The following is a 21163-nucleotide window of genomic DNA, read 5'->3' on the forward strand; positions in this document are numbered from 1 at the left end:
CAAATAGAAACAAATGTACATTTAATATTATAAGAGAAAAAATGATTTGCAAGCCATACTTTGCAGGAAGTGACAGCTTCCAAAGTAAAGGAAACCTATTCTAATGGAGCTATGCCAAAAAAAAAACAAGTGTTCCTGACCTCAGATCTCACTCACTTGGTTGTAAATTCTTGAAAAGGAGAACTGAGGAAAATGCAGTGCATTAAGAACAGTTTCTTCCAAGTTTCCACATTCTTTAGGTTAGCACAGGTTACCTGGACTAAGCCACATAGCTTGAGTTGGAAACAATACAGAAATTGTCTGTACTTACTCAGTAGAAAATAAAGGCCTTGTGCTGTCTTCAGAAAACCTGTGTAAACCACTAACCAAGAATCTTTAAAAGTTAATTTCTAAAGAAATATCAAAACTACATTTGCCATCATCACGTGTCTCAATCACAACAAAAACTGAATTTCAAGATTATATAAAAACATTAAAAGGTTCAAACACTGAAGTTATACGTACCACTAAGAATTCCTTTTTGTCCACCATTTCATTGCCATCAGTATCAAACATGTTGAAAGCAATTCTAAAACCTGCATGTGGCTCTGCCAAAAAACAAAAATAATTATTTCTTCATTAATTGGAAAAAAACACATGTATGAAACCCTAAGAAATTATACAGCATCTTTTATAAAAACAAACAAACAAACATCCTCAGCTAGTTTAAATTAGTAAATTTGTGTACAGAGTAAATGCAAGTCATAACATCAATATAAAATATTATTAATATTATGAAAATGTAAAGGATGGTCACAAAGTCACAGATTATACAGTAGAAACAGAATATGAAAAATCCAAGAAAAATACTTAGAAGTAGTGGTGGTTCAGCAGTGGATAGAAATCATTAGCTCATGATTACAGGTATGTTTTGTTGGCTGTTTTTTTTTTTTTAATATAATAAAGTTGCAGAAATAAACTTTCTATGAAAACAAAGAGTTTTCAAAAGACATTTTGAAAAAGTTTTTTTTTTTTTTTTGCAAAAACATGTCAAAACAAATGATACTTTGAAACAGACTCAAATTTCTTGTTTATATGTGTCAAGTCACAAAAATTTGAGATCAGCTTAAAATTTTAAATCAGTTCATAAACATGTGGACTCTGATGGCAAACATATGTGAAGTCTTTGGACAACATGCTTTGCAAGATGGATGAATTATGCCCAAATTTAGTCCAGACAACATGGAAACGATAGAAGAATTAATGCAGCAACTATGGATTGTAAGGGTTGAGCGTAAAGTTCCTGCTCTGTTTCACAAGTATTGAAATCAGTTTGACAGATTTTCTAAAATAAAATAGATGTTATTGACATCACTGTGTCATTGATATCATCCTTTACATAGAAGGATGTAAAATAATACAATAATGATGCATGTTTTCTCTTCTCCATATATTCAATGTCCTTTATGAACAGTAAATTCAGTACATTCAGGATAGACAACTAAAAATTTTATTGGAATATAAGAAAATAAACTTGGGCTCTTAACAGGGTTTTAACCTCAACCTTCTCAACAGTCAGTAAGAGGTGTTTTAAAGAATAAATGACGTAAAGCATAACACAAGATTCCTGTAGGACAGGAGAGGTTCAAACAAACAAAGATACATCTTTTCCATACTGAAATACGCAGGAGAGAACAAAAAACAATATTCTAATGCACAGCAATATATTCAGAGCTTAAAAATTTCTAAGGAAGGATTTTTGTTTGCCTTTCCTTCAAATACTTACTTGTTAAAATACATAAGAGGAATAAATATTCTGTGTAAGATATCACACCTGAAAACATCAATAGAAAAAATGATGTTATATTAGTTTTACATCGTCTTCACATCTTAAACTCAAATGTATTAAATCTATGTATAAGAACGAGCACTTTCATACATGTGGATATGCAAATTCTTTTTTGTTTGCATTAGCTGACTAAAATATTGATGTATTTAGGTTCTTTTTTCTGTTGTCTGTTGGTCTTTTTAGTTTACCTTTGAGTATTCTTGGTGGTAAGTACGGTAAGTAAGGCAAAATAACAACTACAGTCAGTGGAGAATAGCTCACTAAAGAGAAGCTGATTAGATTCATGGTTTATTTGACTCTCTGAAAACCTCACCAATAATGACTGACAACACTCTAGCAGCATGAGAACATTTATTCTGAAAACTTGAACAGTACTTCCTCCTGATGCATACTGTTTGAAAACAGCTCTTGATTTTTACTATGTGCTTTGTAGGAGCATGTCCTATGTTAATTGAAGGCTTGGCCTAATATTACTGATGAAAGCACAGCTTGTTCTTTTGAATTCTCTTTATATGCACACCTTCACAATAATCACCTGTAATTTTTACTAAAGCTCTTATTAAACAAATATGTAGATTCTATTAAATGTGTTTAAAGCCTAAAGGAATCTGTGCTATTGTATTCCATGTTCAAAAGACCCATAAGGGTCTTCTGTCTAAACTTTTCATCCTTTGTTAGATGTCACTAGGCAGTCACAGTATTGAATAGCGCTTCTTTTCAGAAATAAAGAAGGCAAAATTTAAGATAGAACTGAAGTCAATATTCAAACAGCATGTCCAGTACTGTACGAGCCATACTGCTTCCCCTCCCCTAGCTCTTGGGTGTAAAGATAATGTTGCAGAATCCTGCAGTTACTGGCTGTTTTTTCCAAATCAAGTTCAAAATATGATGCCCATGACATCAGCATGGCATGCAGGCTCTTATTCTTTGCTGGTGAAAATGCATAGCTAATGTTGGTGACTACGTTGAAAAACAGTGTTTTGTAGCTGAGAATTTGCTCTGTAAACTAGTGCTATTGTGCTCTTTGTAGTTGTTGTGGTTTTCACAAAAATAAATAGGAGGCATTATATCCAGAGAAAGCAATGTAAATAGTATTATGATTTTTTTTTCCCCACTCAAACACATATAATTTAACCTTAGACACTGTATTATCTATATGGATTTCACAATTATTCAACAAATTTAATTTCCGTACTTCAAAAGCTGTCAAATTAAGAAACTTTTAAAAATAATATTTATAGCACAAAAAGTCCAAGTTAATTATTTATTTTAATAATATTCACAAGGACTTTCTGCCTTTCCAGCTTTGCACTGAAGATTTTAAGAACAGTGGTAAAACTCACCCCAGTTACTTCTTCATTTATGTTCTCCAATAACACAGCAGTGTATCAATATGTAGCTAGAATTCATACAGTACTTTGCAGAAATTCTTTGACAATACCTACTGAAGTCTGTTTGGACAAGCACCTATCAAGAAATTAGACACCTCACTGGTCCTCATTCAGTGATATAAGACATTCTTCAATAGACAGTCATTGTCTATACAATAAATGTAAAAAAATGATTTTTTGTTTGTTTGATGACACTTTCTTTGTTGCAAAACAGAGGAAGGAAATGCAATTGTCAGATCATCCACCACAGGCATGAAGAGAGCAATACAAAAAGCCTTGAAAGCATTCTCTCCTTTTGTTTGTACTGGTATATGGTAGCTGTAGACAGATAGTTCTGGTTGACTGCACTGACTGTTATGGGAGAGAGGCTCTGTAATTTCAATTGAACAGAAAGAAAAGCTTATACCAAGATCTGAAAGAATAGAAGGTCATTCAAGAGTAAAACATAGCAAGACCTAAGGACAGCTGGCATAAATTTGTGCAGTGCAACTAATTCAAATAAATCTATGGCAAAATACATTGATATAGGTCTTTACTACTTGCTTCATATTAAAACGTGCATGTTTTAAAGAAAATGAGTAAGATTAATCTGGGAGCACTCATGCCATTCTGTAATGAAATTAAATCAGAACGAAGGAGACTTGAATTCTATCCTCATTCCTTTCACCAACTTACTAAATGACTTTATGAAGGACTTCTCATCTATTGTATTAGATATAAAATATTGCATTTTATAGATAATGTAACAATTAACTTGCTTTGTAAAGTGTACTGAAAACCAATGCAAGCACTAACTTTATTACACTAGTTTTGATCCTCTTAATTCTATCAGCTTCTGTCAAATTTCACTAACATAAAACTTAAGTATTGTTGAATCAAGACTATATTTTGGAGATGTTTTATTACAGACTTGCTTTTAACTAATTATGTATTGACTTAACAGAATCTGAAGTTGAATTTTTATTTAATTAATATTTCAAGATTGAACTGTTCTGACATCAGCCTAGAGCAAAGAAATACAATGCAAACATATGCCAGTATCTGTGTCTCTCTGTAGCACTGGCTGCAGAGTTTCCTTCAAGGCAGAAAGGGTTAAGCACAGTTTACAATTAGAAATTCATGAAATTCAAGCCTGTGAGCTGCTCTGAGAGTAGGGGCTTATTGACTCCATTAACAGTCTTAAGATGTAGTCTGGGGTTGAACTCAATCTCTACAGGTACCTTCCAACCTCTGCAATTCTGTGTCTCTGTGAAACAGATGCATCAAATAAACGCACACATTTGTTTGGAATTTTTTTGCTGGTATGAATATTTTATACATCTATATTGTTTTTCCTTATAGCAATTACTTGTGGTTGCTTTTGAAATTTTCAATAGTCCTTTGCCATAATGAAAATAAGCAAAAGAATATGTGGTTTATTTATTATAAACAGCTTTTGAATATTCATACACAAACTATTACAGCTTTTTGAAGTGATAAATCACAATAAGGAAGAGAATAAATAAATGAAAAGATGAAACCCAAAGTGTGGCTCTTCCTTTATCAATAGTAAGAATTTTAAAGGCTAACAAAACCTTAATCTTCTGACTTTACATGAATATACAGTATTTCTGAAACTGTTTCAAAAAAGGTATTTATTCAATTATATCAGGGCCATTAGTGTCTTTAAAATAACCACATCATTGCACCAATTAAAAAAAGTGAAGACATTTAGTGTCTTTATTGGAATATTCTGTCTACATTCTACATATAATTTTTAATTGGAACAAATAACGTGAAATAGTCAAAATCAGTCTAATGTATTCTAAAATACCAATTCACTTAAAGACGTTAGTTGTAAGCTGACATGATTAAAACATTGCAGAGATTAAAGGGAACGTCTCTATTCAGTAAAATGTAAAAAACAAGACAATTATCTTTTTGAAGACGTGACTCAGGTTAAAGCACAACACTACTTCAGCATCAATAATTAATACATACGACAATTTGGTTCAGGAAAATCACCAAATTGTAGGGTCTGGAAGGGATCTCCATAGATCATAAAGTCCAACCCCCTGCAAAGCAGGGCCCCTACAACAGGCTGCACAGGTAGGCTTTCACATGGGTCTTGAATATCTCCGAAGAATAAGAATTTACAACCTCCTTGGGTAGCCTGGTCCAGTGCTCCATCACCCTCACTGTGAAGAAGTTCCTTTGCATATTAGTAATAAATTCTTATTCCTCACCTTTCTCATTAAGATTACGGAAAAGTTTGGATGACCCTTTCCAAACTGGTGGTGTCTCCATAAGGATCTGATTCAATTCCTAAAAAAATAAAATTAGAAAAATATTGACATGTATTTAAATGATTAAACAATGACATTAGTGGATTATGAGTAAGTGCTAGGAAATCAATATGAAAGGAAATGCTTGCCACTCTGCAATTTAATTTAATTTCAGTTTAGCATACTGACTTTGAGAAGTACTCAAATTTTGCATATATGATTAATCCAAAAATTGCTCATCTGAGAAAACTCACACGAATATTGTTTACAGAATTGGAAAGACACATAGAACTTTTATCAAAATCTTACTGAAGTCCAGGCAGGAGACTCATCCTTGGCTTCAGTGAACATGTGCAGCAGTGAGTAACTTCAGCAGCAAATACATTTTATGTTCTTTAAAGATACTTGACCTGAACCAAAGCAAACTTCACCCACGAATAAGAATATACTTTACTCTCGATACAGGGACACAGACACAGTTCTCTTGCAGTTGTACAAATATAAAAAAACCAGAAACTTAAGAGGCACTTTAATACCACAAAAGGTACAGAATGGCATTAGTATTTCAGCTGCTACACTTAGACAATAAAGAAACTCAGTCAGATACGAGCTGAGGAAGAAACTGACGGAGGTTTGAGGAAGTCAGTAAATCCAACACAACATGCTTGAGCAGCTGTGCCTGATTGATATTCTAGATTCAAATGTGTCTAAAGTGACAGAAAAGTAAGAAATTAAAACTTCTTTTTTTAATAAATGTTAAAAACTCGCTTTTTTCTGCCACTCTAAGTTCACATCATGAAAATGCATGGTTATAAGATAACATAGGAATTATTACTTACCTGCTTGGAAAGGGATCGCCACTTTTTAGTGCCTGCAACAAAAAACAAAGTTTGGTATAACTGAATTTTTTTATGTCTAATGCGGTGTCATTACAATTATAATGCATTCATACCCCATTTTCTATTTAAAAAAAAAAAAAAAAAAAAAAAAAAAAAAGGTATTTTCCCTACTGCATTCAGATTGAAGCTACAGCCTGGTTCCAAAAAATTTTTATTATGTTATTAAAAAAGCAAGTAGCATAACACATACATGAATTCCTAATTGTCAAGAATCAATTTAGATGAATAGTTTTTATCAAAATCCAGTTCAGTGAGATAATATTTTCTACCTCCATAACAAACTATTAAAGCATTAAACAGGAAATAGAATGCATTTGGTTAACCTGTGGCATCAACAGTCTGAACTATCATTTAGTAACAGCAGTATTATTCAAATCATAGGGGAGACGTAGATTCCTGTCCCTACTTCACTATTTGTACATTCCAAAGAAAATGTAGGAAAAAAAAAATCCTTTAAACATCACCAGAAGCTAGGGCTCCTTTTAGCCACTCCTAATCACTCAGATTCATGCTTGCTGTTATAGCTGCTGTCAAGCTCTATTTTTTCTAAGAAATTTTCACAAAGAATCTGAAAGTTTCAGAACAGGAATTGCTTATCAGAACTGAAAGCTGATAATGGATAAGAGTGAGCTGATATTTTTCATAAAGCCTTAAAATGAAATATCCAGGAGCAGATGAATACACTGGCATTTGAAAACCGCTGTCCAGAAACATGCAATAATGCAGAACCTGAGATTTATCTCCAACCTCTCAAATCTTTGCAGTATTAAATTAAAGCACTGTGAATATGAAAATTCACAAAAGTACAAAAAGCTGTGTGCTATGTGGTAAAATGCATAACTTCTTGGTTGATAAAGGCTCATTATTACAGAGCAAAACAAGCTGTAGAATTAGAAATCCCTTTCTTATGATGGCCCCCATGCTTCTTTAAATAACAGTCATGAGACAGATGCCATTCACTAACTAGTTCATAGTTAGAAAGTGTCTGAAATTGCAGTTTTACATCCCAGTAATACCACTAAGAGTGTTTGCAAATCCTACCCCTACTACGGTGTACTATACCAAGTAACAACATACTATCGACTAACAGCATTTTACATACTTTTCAGTTTGATTATTTACTATTAATTAAAGCCTTGTCTCAAAATACTAAATAAAACCAAATAAAGTAACCTCCTTCACCATATTAATTGCTTTGTGTTTATGTCTACCATAAAAATAAATATATCTAGCTTTCTAATCAGATAATTTCCCATATGTTTATACCTAGATTTGTCCTTCCAGACATTCTATCTACATACATATTCTACAAATATTCCATCTACATGCATACTTTTTACAGCTCAGTATCAGGCTAGTTTTTTTTTTTTTTTCTTTTAATATCTACCAAGAGTTAAAAGGAACAAAATATATTTCCTTTTCTTTTAACTGGCTTTCTAAATGTACAAATACATATTCAGATGATAAAAAAAAAAAACTTATCAAGCATGATTAGGGAAAAATAGATTTCTCTTGCAGTTGTACAAATATAAAAAAACCTGAAATGTAAGAGGTACTTCAACACCACAAGAGGTACAGAAAATTTACCCACATTAGGGAAAAAATACAATTTTTCCCTAATGATAATCTTTACTATGAAGTCATCAGCAATAAGCTAATTATACCATTTACTCTGTGTCATTATAACAGCTGCCCAGAGTCGAAAGTTGTACATTATAAAAGAAAAATGTACTCTTACCATATTAGTTAGTGTTTAATCAAAAAAGGAAGTGAATGCCCTCTTGACTTTTGTAGAGTTGACTCTATCTCCAAAGTAAATCAATCACAATAGATGCATTCACCCCATCACAGATCTTATTCAGGTCTAGTATTATTAGCTTTTCTACAAAGCGGACATAAAGAGCTACTATTACTATTCTTCAAAGGGTGATTTTGCTTTCTAGTCTTAATCCTTAAGAAGTCCAAGTGTATGTTCTTTTTAATTGCAATATATAGATATTTTAATATGTTGGCTTGCATGGATCCAATTATTTATCATTAAAAACAAGACTAAAATGATTCAAAAATACAAAATGTGTTATTTTATTCAGAAAAAAATACTTCATTTAAACTTGCTACCTTCAACAGAGCAAGACAGATAAGTGAGACTTGCCCAAACTGACAAAGCAGTACAAAAATTAAAACTAAATATTCAAAGATCAGAATCTGTAAGTGGCAACACCTGCAGGCTGTTTACTTCATTTATTACTTCTTATTTGTCAGCCTTTTGCCCAAAATTCAGCCCAGTTCTGCCGAAGTAACTCAGATAATATGATTTCCACCATAATGAAGTCATCTCCTTCTACTTAGTTACTGCCTCTTACACCATCCCTTAATCATTTCTGTCATGTAATCTCTGCTACTTGCATACAAAACTTCAAGGCATACAGGTTAGTTTTGCCTTCAGTCTCAGAGATTAACTGGATGCCTGGGAAAGACTTTTATCTAAGCCAGGTCTTCTACATTGAACTCAGAAGGGTTCCTCACTGCTTGAGCTCCTTATCTTTTCTCCTCTGACAAGACACACACAGAATACTCTTGAGATCTTAACACTTTTAAAATTATTATTATTTTTAAATCTGAAGGAGGGACGAGGAAGCCTAAATTTAATCAGTGTGGAAAAGTCTTACTAGTCTACCACTCATACACTGTCATAAAATTGAGCTGAAGTGCTTTTTTAACTGATATCCAGTACATGCCACAAATGCTCCATAACCATACATGGCTTTGCTATGAGATGGACTGGGGAAAAGCTGGTGAAGCCCAACTCCCTGGTCACAGAAAAAGGATCACCTGGGGATTTGGGCTGAAGAAGTAGTTATGAAGTGCTGACATGTAATTACATTAGTGTCTGTGAAAAGAGATCTACCTTCTCTGTTTCAACTGGTGAACAAAAAGGAGAATGAAGATTCGCTTCCTGGTAGGAGTTTTAGTTTTTCAAATTTTCACCATCTAAGCTCTATCTTCTGTCTTCACTATTACAAAAAGCGATTATATCTTCAGTTAAAAGTCAAGGGAGTTTTGATTACTGACACAATCAGCTGAAATATTTCCTGTTTCATTACAGCTAAGAAAATAAAGGGAAAAAAATCTGTAGAAGCTTTAACCTCTCCTCTGACTGATTTACCTTCTTTTGACTGTTCTCTATATATTAGTTTTCTTCCCTAAATCTGCAATGAGGTATTATATATGTCACATCTGAGCAAAGATTACTCACTTTTCTCAGAAGTTGTATGCTGCTACCAATGCACTAAAAGCCTGAGGGCCCAGAAATCAAACAAGATCAGCAACAGGTTATAATATTCACCTTTCTATTTGGTCACTCTTTGATATTTAAAGCAAAATAAACTGATTAAGTGAGCTAAAGTTGATAGTTTATTTTTCATTAAACTTGATTGATACATAGGGCAGCCTCTGTCTAATTTTAAATGTAGAAAGTGGATCCCCTGAGGACTGAAACTCCTACTCAAAGTATGTTATTTAGAATACCTTGATATGCTTGTAGAATCTCTGTAGTGGAAAACAAAACAAAACAAAAAAACAGAACAAAACAAAACACACAAAACCTCAAAACAACAGAACACCAAAACCAAAACTCAACCAACAAAACAACAACAAAAAACAAATGATACTGATGATGATTTAGAATGGCAAAAGCTATAAAACTATAAAATAACATTATTCTTAATTATTTAGGTTTCTTGCCTGCTTTTCACATAAAGTTCACAAAGGAAGGAAATTTTGCAGCACAACTGTCCTGCTTGGAAAGAATCCAGAACTGTAGCCAAAAGCAAAAGGTAAAAATGAACTTGCCTTTCACACCTATTGAGCTGTGTGTGACCTCTAAGACAAGAACATTTATCTAACGACTTTGGGGGGAAAACAATTCACAAAGTAATAACTATCAGGATGCTGACTATATGCATTTAAATACCATGAAAAATAAAAGGTGAAGACTGAGCATCTTTACATACCAATCACAAACAACAGTAGTAATCAAAAACAAATGGAAAAATAACATACATTACCATCATGTCCACAGAAATTTTATCAATATAGAACTTCTGCTTACGTTTCGGTTCATCATTTGTGACAGCCTGAATGAAGTCATATGGAGTCATATACAGCTGTCCTTCAAATTCTAAACTGGCAAACCTACGAAACCGCTGCTCCCGAGGTGTTGCGTAAAGGTGTAAATCTTCAAGGTCTGATCTGTTTTCTGTAACCTTCAAGGACAGAAGGAAACAGTTTAAATATATCATCTTACAATTGCCACTGCCATTCCCTACAAAGAAACTCTAAATTAAAAAATGATAATCCATTAAGTCAAATCCATCCAAATACTATCCATTCAATAAGAGCTTAAGTGAGGATGTCACCACTATCATTTTCACTCTTCCACAATTTTAGCAAGTCATCACATAAGCTAAGCTCATGGTCTTAAAACAAACAAAAACTTAGGTTCATAGAAAAGAAAGTAACGCTAACTCAAAAAATCTATGTAACTTAAAAAGACTCTGTTAGACTCTGTTAAAATTATTTGTGGTCTCATATTTCCAAAAGAAAATAAAATACTTTTTAATTGCTTCTTCATGTAGAGCACAGCTGTTGATGGTAATAGGCAAAAAATCTCCACAGTACTCCCCAGTGCAAACCTTCTGTGATTACTACTGTTTCAAGTATCCACTGCAATCAAAGCTACGCACTGGCTATTTGTAAGCTTGGTAGTACAAAACTAACTCTCAATTGTTACATCTTTATTTGATACTGTCAAAGATTTAAACAGAAAATATGTTACCACTAACTGAAAATTTTCTACAGCTCACAAGCTGGCAAGCTCCTTTGCAGAATCAAGAACTTGAAGAAAATGCACGTTTCTTAATTTTATTTATGTATTTATTTTAACAGAAATGAAAAATATCAAAACCAAACTGATTCAGAAAAGGACAAGCAATGACACAGGTAATTTCTCACAGTATGTAAAAAGAAGAATGCAGCATCTTACCAGTGAAATAACCATTCTGCCATTGTCATCATTATTCTTGTCATTTTATACAGTATATGTAAAATACTTCATGTATCAAAATTAGCAAAAAAGAGGCAAATGGTAGCAATAACTTAACTAATATCTATTTGTCTTTTCACTAAGAAAATATCTAAATGTTTTTCGTGTTTTTAGAGAACCCTCTCTTTTAGTTTAAAGCCATTATCACTTGTTCTATCACTACACTCCTTGATAAAGAGTCTCCCCATCTCTACTGTAGGTTCCTTTAGGCACTGGAAGGCTGCTCTATCCTTAGAGGCAAGACAAAACAACCCCCCCCCCCCCCCCCCCCCCCCCCAAAAAAAAATAAAACAACCTCAAAGAATTCTCTTCTGACATACCCATTTGCAAGTCAAAACATTCATGTGCTATCTCGCTGTTTGAATATGGTCTTACTGATCCTTCTGCAGTCCAGTGGCATTCAAGCTATGCCTTCATGTGGGATTTACACAACTTAATTGTTTCAGCAGAGTTGTAGCAAGATAATTGATTACCCCTGTATTTGAAGGTTAATAATCTATCTTATTTTTGATATATATGTTATTTTATTGCTATCACAAACATGCTTTTGAATAAATGCAGGTTGTAAGCATAAATAATAAGGCAGTATCTCTGCAAAGCCAGCTTTCAGAGAAGACACTGCTTCAAGGCCATGTTACACGTACAGTACTTGTAATCAATTGTAATCAGCCATAATCAGTCATGCATAATTGGGTGACTCTGCAGATCATGCATCATTCAAGAAACATCATCTCACTTTTTGATGACTGTAAGTACTTGGAGAATATGTTAAAGACATACTTTAACATACCTGAAGTACTCTATGCTAATATAAACCATCATACTGCAAACATGGAATTAAAACATATTAAAACTTAATTCATTTAAGTACTCCAAACTCATAGTTTTTGCTTCATTTTAGCCGATCTACATTTCCCCTCTGGCTATATAACAATGCAAGTATTTTACGCTCTAGATAAGTGTCACTGTAACTCAATACGAATACTGGCCAGCCACCAAAATAAGCCATACCACTCAATACCCTCTATGCCTTTGCTTTGGCACTTGTATCCTCTACTTGCTAAGTGTCAAACTGGACAAGGGAATTGGATATGTCTGACAAACTTTTGTTTTGGTGGTGCTATTTTTAGACAGATACATTACTCAGTCTATCCAACAAGAAGAGTATTAGTTCCAAAACACAGCAATTTACAGATTACAGAAAAGAAAATATATGGTTCGGCTGTGACCAGGGGGCAAAGGGACCCACAGACCTACGTCCTAGGAAAGGGAGGAGGTGGAAAGGAAAAAGGTAGGGAGATGGGCCTGGACAAAAGAAAGTGGCAGCAACAAACTAAAGAAAAAAAAGAAAAAAAACAACTTAATTTACTACATATAGCAGCAGAATGTGAGATAACACAATATAATACTACTGAAATTGAAGCTAATAAATCAAATAAAATGCAAAAGAGAGAGTTATGAAACCAAAGTCCTTACTCTAACACTGTTGGCAAAACAACCAGAGAGCAGAGAGGGAAGTCTCATGACTCCCAGTTCATTTTATCTTTCCCTCCAAACAGAAAAATGGAAACAGAAAAATGAAGTATTCTGGAAGTTGTGGTTCATTCTTCTCTTCTGAGACCAAGAGACCAGAAAGATCAACAATCCACAGGACTAAGCATTAACTCTAACTCCCAGTGCACTGCATGATGTTATGATGTGGAATACTGATAGAAAATCATGAAAGCATGACACTTCTTCCAGCAGCAACCTGCACCTACTCTAGGTTAGCATGATAAGGAAACTACAGGCTTCAGTATATTTTTATTCTGATGAATAAAAACACCAGTACCTTCAACTTTCTAGTTTCAAAATAAAGAATCAGAACAAGCTGTTTATGCTACTGATCTAACATGGACTCAAAAAAAATGTATACTTAACTTTCTGTATTAGATCACTGACTCATATATAAAATGTTCAAGTTGAGGTTAAGCAGGGTTTGGCTGCCGAAGACCCCAGGTACGAGCTTTAGCTAACTGCTAAGTAAAACCATCTACAGGAATACTACTATTTTTTTCCCCAATTTCCTGTTATTCATTCATGAAACTTATAGCAACTTCGTCTTGCATAGACTCTGTAATTACTATGAGCTTCTTAATATGCTAATTAAAAAGTCAAGACATTCTAATTTATTACCTCCATCCCTATCTTTCCAAGCGTTCATTTAAGGAATTCTTCTCAACACAATTACAAAATATGTCCTCAGTGTTCTTCCCAACGCTGGGGGAATCATAATTCAGCAAGGCAAGTATGAGAATTTTAGCGATATCATGATTTTCTCCCAATTAATTTATTTCACATTTATGTTCAGGTTAGGCAATCTTGTATATAGCAGCACTATTATCAAATCTAATAGACACAAGAACAAGACACAGAAAGCAGACACTGAGTACCTAAGGGAAGGTACTGTTGGCGAAGGAGTGAACATCATTCAATAGGATTCCAACTTCTGGATAAGCTCTTAAAAATTCAAATAGACTAAAGCTCTCTGTAATCACCAAGTCTTCAAAAACTTTCTTGAAAGTACATATCTTTGAGAAACAGAAGAAATTTTTCTATGCTTCTATTTATAATCCTCTTAGCAGACTTTCCTAATAAGTACAAGGATCTCATATCATGTTACCTTTGGAAAACTGGACACAATCACTTCCTTCAAGCAGAGTGTCATGCACCTCCCAACAGCAGTAATATCTTACAAGTAGCAGGTCAGCTCCTGTTTATCTGCACACGTATACCAACCTGCTTCACTGAACTAGCAGGAAAGAACAAGAATGTAGCTGATGGCCATTAATTCCCATCCTTCCACCTTCATAAAAGAAATGGACATAATGGGGCAAGAGGGGCCTGAGAGCTCTCACAAACAATGCATTATCTTCTTCACAGTCTCACAAAAACCTACACACTGAGAGTTGTAATCAAACAGCTCATAGCTCACATCCTTCTGCCTTTCCTCTTTCCAATTCAGTCTCTCATTGCTTGGTTTTTGTCCTCCCACACCTTATGTTATGCCTTTTCTCAAGCACAGTGCCAATCCAACAGCAGCATTTTCAAATGCTGCTATGTACAGTCCCAGCTTCCACCTGCCTTCGTCAGAATCAGGACCAGATAGATTACAGCTTAATTTATATCAGCCAAGGAAAAAAAAAAAAAAAAAAAAAGCCAAACAAATTTGCCTTGGCCTAATTTCTTGCTGTTCATTCCCTTCATATAAAAGTACGTACGCATGCCTACATATACAGAGATATTCAAAAGCACTTCCTAAAACGAATTAAATGACTTTCACACAAACCAGCACCAGACAAAGGATACAATGGGAAACATATTCCAGAAGTCCATTTTAACATCAATTTAATTTTTATTTACCATGTTTTGATAAGCTGAAGACCAAACTAATTTTGACAAGGTACTTCTCCGAATGGAAGTATCATGCTTCAATTATACATGCCTTCCACTGACAGTTTCTGCTACAAACATATTACAAACAGCATGAAGTATCTGCTAAAGGCATCCAAAGTTTCAAATTCATTATGCAAATGAAAACATGATAATTTCAAAGATTTCATATAATTCCCAAGATCAATTTTCTAGAAGCGTCACATTTAGAGGAGATAAAGTAAGAGCAATGCCACCACATCTCACAGAGCAGCAGTCCTTCAGAAGGTCAATCTTCGTTATGGTCACCCAACATTCTGATGTCAATCAGCTTTGAACAAACTCCTTGCAGCACCTCTTTTAGAGTAATATCCATCCGTATTTTCTCCATTTAATCACAGCAGAAATGAAAGTGAGGCTTTCTATCAAGCAAAATTGCTGTCTAAAACCCATTCCCATTTTTGGTTCATCTTTCACGTACTAACCACCAGTAGAGAGATGACAAACAGCCATGAAAGTCCAGTGCTCTGACCAAAGATTTCCACATACTACTCACACTTCCTTAAAGCATGGCTGAATCTCCATTTCTGGTCCCATATCTGCCTTACTGGCTCTCTTATGTCAGATCTCTGATCTGTCTGAATTTGGCACAATATGTATTAACCCGTATGGCCTAACAGTGAAATCCATGCAGTAACTCTGCTGCTGTAAGATGGCCTAATGCAAGACATGAGCTCACACAGTGACATCAAATCAATTAAAACGTTGCAGTAGCTATGACCTCAAACTTGAAAATATTGGTAAATGGTAATTATACTGCTAAGGTTCAGTAGAAGTAAGATGTAGAAGAAATAATATTGCATAATTACCTTTTTTACTAAAAAACACAACAGAAACACTCTTTGCCCAGTGTTGGTCTCACATCTAGTTAAGAAATTCAGAAGTTTTACTCTGTGGCCAAAGATTTAACTTTTCCACAGAGACAAGCTCAAACACCAGATATAGGATTTACTGTTTGGAAAAAAAATATAAAATAAAATTCCAAAGAATCTATTATCAAACCCCAGAATAATACTCCAATACTCAGATCCTAAGAATATCTACAACTAATGCAAAATATTTTACAAACAGATAAAAATATACATACTGAGTATGCATATATATGAAGCAAATAGCTCCAGCAGTACCACAAAAAAACCACCAGTTTGATGTATTCCAAGTCAAATTAGTGTTCTTTTGCTTTTGTCCAACTGACATGAAGGTGAACCTATTTTAAAGCCAATATTTGCTATTAAAAGTACCTTTGCTTGCAGTCAAAAGTATGTTATGTTACAGCAGATTAATCTTTAAGTAATTTATTTCAAGTGAGTGCGTTTCTTTGAATTTTGCTTGCAAGTAATCTGTCTTCCATCAATGAGAACCTGTGCAAATTATTAAAATAAAAAGGCTTTCAAAGCACTGCTGTTCCTAACTTCCTTCACTTAGATTTGACTTGAGGCTTATTTAATATGCTCCCATGTAGATAAAAGTAGCACAGTTTTGTTTTCATGCTGGGTGGCCAAAAGGTTAAACATCATGTTCCCAGTGTGGGAAAATCCCAGAAGAAGACAAAACTGTTTTGATGCTTACAGAAATTATATTTCTAGTAGAGTACTTAGATGTAGAACAACCACCAATTCTGTTAGTTGATCCCTCTTCTCTGAGATAAGAACATTATTATATTAAAATATTTATAAGCATAGGAAGCTGTGTTTTAAATGTTGAGAAAACGGCCCTTTTCAAATAAAATACTGTTACAGGAAATTCTTGGGGTAACGGTGTTTATCCATAAGCACAAGAATCAAGCGACTCTTGAAATCTTCCAAAATAAATACTTCACTCAGATATTCTCCAACAGTCCCTCTTACATGAGTCTGACATGCAACTTACTCAAACTCCAGAAATTCTTCCAGAAGTTCTTCCAGAAATTTCAGTTATTATATACATTTTGCTGTACAGGTCCATATGTTTTGCTGCCTGCAAGACTGAAACATGCAGTATCCCAAACATACAGCATACCTTTTTAACGTCTTAAGGAAAACAGAAGTAATGCCAAGAGATAAACATGCCTTTTCCTTCAACACAAGTCTTGCTGCAGCTGGCTGGCAAGCACTAGCCTCATCAGGGTGATTACACAGTGAGGAGCTTCAGACAACATCAGCCAAAGAGCCAACCACTTTTCCACATTTGGCAATTGACCTGCTGCATGAAACACACAATGTGTATGGAAAACAGTTAACTACAAGTGATCCTTGTGAAAACGATCCTTAATGCATCTCTTAGAGCAGGCAAAACAGCCTGCTCCCTAAGGGAATTTGTCTTATTTTTTGGAGTTAACATCTTGGTTTTCATTTGACAGTGTTGGAAATATATGATGCAATCCACTCAGAAATGCGCTGCTACAAATAAACCTGACCTTTTGAGTACTTTCTCAGACAGTTTGACACTACTGCTGAGGTAGAAGGGAAAGAAAAGCCTCTAGAAACATCCAAAGCATGCAGCTTCTCCTGGAAATGAAGTGTGCCTTCAGGAAACCTGATAAAGTAAATTCTCTGTACCTGTCTCTCCTCAACCGTTTTTTAGATTTCTAAATCACCTCTGAAGTAAGCGATTCTTAGAGGCTGTTTCATGAAGTCTGGACCTGGCATTTGCTATCTTTATGGAATGACAACACAGTTACAAAAAAGATCTCTTTGGGGATGCTAAATATGTCGTTGGTATTTCCAAGAAAATATTAGTAAACTATAGAAATGAAAGTGGAAGCAAGGAATATGAAAGCAAGGAAGTGGAAGACAAATATTCTGACACTGGATTGTGTTTTTCTGATACCGTTATATTTTGGTGAAAAAGCATGGTACACAGCTGTCCTGACAAGGTAAAGGCTTCATGAGAAGTATGTTGTCTGAAATCTTCAGGATCAGCACACTTCTTGGGTCAATATCGCAGTACAGAAAATCTGTATCAAAATAACAGTTCTTTCAAAAAGTTTCTGTTCTGAATAAGCATCTCCATACCTGCAAAGTAGCTCTTCCAGTCTTCACTGAATCTTTCTGTCTGTTTGAGTGCAGAATTTTACTTCTGTTTTGAAATGTCACATAGGAGTTAACTGGAAATTAAGTGGAAGGCTTTGTGGACTTTGGTAACAAATACAACAATAAAACCATTGCTCTTTAGAATATCCAAGATTTTACTCCATGTAATTACATATAAGCCCCCTGGTCCTCAGGACTGATATTATTCTTAGAAAACTATGTGGGGAAAAAAGAATCTTAGAGACAGCTTAGGTTCATGCTGCATCTGTGGCAAATCTTACTCTCTACCATAATACCTCCAATAATCTACTTGGTCAAACAAGCATATACACTACCTGCATAAGATTTGCCTGCTCAAAATACTTTACCACATGGCCACATGAACATTATTTGGAGGCAGATGGCCTCCAAAAAGAAAGCTGTTCTTTTACGTCAAAACAAAGTGGGTTAAAAACAAACATGCATACATCCTTTTCAGTGTCTAGGATGACCAGAAACCTATTCTGCTGTCTGCTGGAGCTGCCTAGATGAAACACCAAGGTCATTCTGCTTATTACATTTCCACAAAAAGCCAGCTCAAGAAATAAGGAAGACACGTGAATTAAAGACTAGCTATGGCTGTCTCATCCCTATCTATTTTAAACATCAAAAGCAGTCAAGAGAATTACAAGTAATTGAATATCTGAATGCATTATTATACTGTTTTCACTTACAAATTCACTGTGCACCATTACAAATTCAGTTATCCAACATTAATGTTTCAGAAAGATTTTTTCACCCAACAGCACTCATTTTGTTAGCCAATTTGCTTCTGCATTTCTATCTGCCATATGGAGTCCCAGAGGTGGAGCAAAAATCATTCGCTGTAATTCCTTCTAGCAGCTACTGTCACTCACTAGAGCAGTGATATCAGCTGCTTCTTCCAGTGATCCAAGTAAAAGGCATCTGGAAAAATCATCTGAGTAGAGAGAAAATGAGGAGCAGCATATTACCATTGCACAATATCATGAATACCATTCAGTGCAATTTGAACACAATATTTGCATCTTTTCTTCCTTGAGATGTCACCTCTGGAGGTATTTTAGAAGCCTGCAGTGAAAGACACCACAGATCTGCAGGGTAATCATAAATGGAGTACAGATGGCAGATGAATCTCATGGTCAGAAAACTCTTTGTATCTCTAACAGATAGATGCAGTATCAAACTTTGATCTTCACTGCCACACAAATCCTTCTGCATCACATAATCAATAATTTAAAAAAAAAAAAAAAAAAAAAAAGGAGAGGAAATCACTAACTCAACCCAAGAAGTCTTCAGCTATTTGATCCTTGTCTTTAGTGGAAAAGGAATTGAAAGGATGCTTTTTCAGGAATACTGGGCACTCAAATCTCCAATTTTCAGAAATCAGTGAGATCATTCAAAAAAAAAAAAAAAAGCTGTAACATAAAGTCAAGTATTTCAAGATGTCAGTCTTTGTGCATTTAGTCTGGCTACACAAACTGAGTGGGTACATCTCAACCTACTTCTTCAAATATTTTTGTTATTCAAACTGAAAACCAAATTAATTACAGTTATTCTGCATATGAACATATGTAACTTTTTTTCCTCCTGCTTCACATTCAGCTACATAGCATTCAAAAACATTTAGAGTACACACAAAAGATGCATTTTATTTTACACACTGCTTCAAATCTAGTGCTAATTCTGACTTCTAAAACTTCTGACAACTTCAACATTTTGTAAATTTTGTCAGTGAAAATTCCTAATTACATTTCACACTAAACTTAGTGGCTATTTTAGGATGCAATAGCTGTTTCCCTCGAAAAAAGTTGAAAACTTAAGACTGGATAAATCAAATGAATTAGTGTTTTGTCCAATCAAAACAGCATGAAAGACTGAAAGAGTTTGTTAGGTTCTCTGAGCCCTAGCAGCACACTCAAAACAACAAATGCTCAGTCAAAAGTACCTGGTTCACCTCTCCTTTAGGAGCAATACTGCCCACAGAAGCTGCCCTTGGCTAGCAATCTGAGGCATTAACCGCACAAGGCCTCCACTGCAAAAACACTGAGCCTCTTCCCACACGTAACAAATCTGATGTTGAGAAAGCAGGCGGTGTGCAACACCGATAAGCACTCTGAGAAGATGTCATCCTTGGAGATCAACTAATCTTCGCTCTTGACTTTTTAAAAAATATGACACATATAATAAAAATAATAATTAAAAACAAACAAAATGATTATCGTTTGCTAAGAACAGCACTGTGCTAGAGTTTCTCCCTACTTGAAAATTTCCAAGTTCACACCACTATTTTGAGTTACCAGGCCGGCCAGGCACCGCTTCTGCTGAAGCAGCCCAGCCTTAGCACAGCACACCTTACCGACACTGCTGCTTCCCACAAAGCCCTGCACAAACCTTCTGCAAGACTGACTGTCTGATATTAAAAAGATAACTGTTCTAAGCGCAAGTAACAGAACGCATAGGTTCTGTGCTACCAGCAGGGTTCCACCCTACGTTACGATAAAAATAAAGGCGAGGAGCTCCGGAGGCAGAGAACAGCGCGCACAGCACTGACGCTCCCGCAGCGCAGGCAAAGCCCGCAGGCGCCGGCAGCCCCGCTACGTCCAGCGGTCCGGCAGCCCCTCCTTCTGAGAGCGGACCGGCTCCATGCCGGATGACAGGCAGGGGAGGAAGAGGGACGGCGTTCCTCTATCCGCGCTCGAACACGGCTGGCAGCACCCCGGGGTCCCGCGCCGCCCCGGGATGAGCTCCGGGCGCGGCACGGAGCGAGGCCGCGGGGCGGGCAGGGCGCGGCGCGCACACACCTACCGTCTCCTTAGCAGCGGCCGCCACGGGGATGGGGAGCAGCGCCCGAGCTCCGCCCGCCTCGGCGGCTGCCGGCTGCCGGGAGGACTCCCGCCGCCGCCGCTCGGACAGCTGATAGCCCGCGTAGCCGGCGAGAGCCGCCCCCGCAGCCCAGCCCAGCTCCCGCCGCCACCTGCTCGGCCCGGCCGGCTCGGCCCCGCCGCCGGCCCACAGCCTCCGCGCCGGCGGGGCGCTAGGTGCGGAGCCCAAGCGGCGGCGCCACCGCACGAGGGTACGCAGGGCGGCCATGGCCGCCGCTCCGCCCCGGTGACAGGCGGACACAACCACCGCCGGCGACCGAAGAAAACCTCGCGAGAAACGGGGAAGGGGTGG

At 36.1% G+C, this 21163-nt stretch overlaps 1 protein-coding gene across 7 annotated transcripts in view; it reads right to left on the bottom strand.

Moving 5' to 3' along the window:
• MICU3 (mitochondrial calcium uptake 3) overlaps window positions 1–21163 on the bottom strand; it is a 48574-nt gene extending 27411 nt beyond the window's left edge. For all 7 annotated transcript variants that reach the window (XR_014883136.1, XM_085223082.1, XM_085223078.1 and 4 more), the window contains exons 1-6: window positions 20795–21163; window positions 10494–10647; window positions 6323–6354; window positions 5445–5523; window positions 1766–1813; window positions 505–587 (exon numbers count right to left, since the gene is read on the bottom strand). Coding sequence is in view for 6 of the 7 variants with exons in the window: in XM_085223082.1 (XP_085079208.1) it covers window positions 505–587; window positions 1766–1813; window positions 5445–5523; window positions 6323–6354; window positions 10494–10647; window positions 20795–21079 (681 nt within the window). In the remaining variant the exon portion in view is untranslated. The remainder of the gene's footprint in view (window positions 1–504; window positions 588–1765; window positions 1814–5444; window positions 5524–6322; window positions 6355–10493; window positions 10648–20794) is intronic.

This window comes from Meleagris gallopavo, chromosome 4 (assembly GCF_905368555.1).
Source record: "Meleagris gallopavo chromosome 4, MGAL_WU_HG_1.1, whole genome shotgun sequence".
Lineage (NCBI taxonomy): Eukaryota > Metazoa > Chordata > Aves > Galliformes > Phasianidae > Meleagris > Meleagris gallopavo.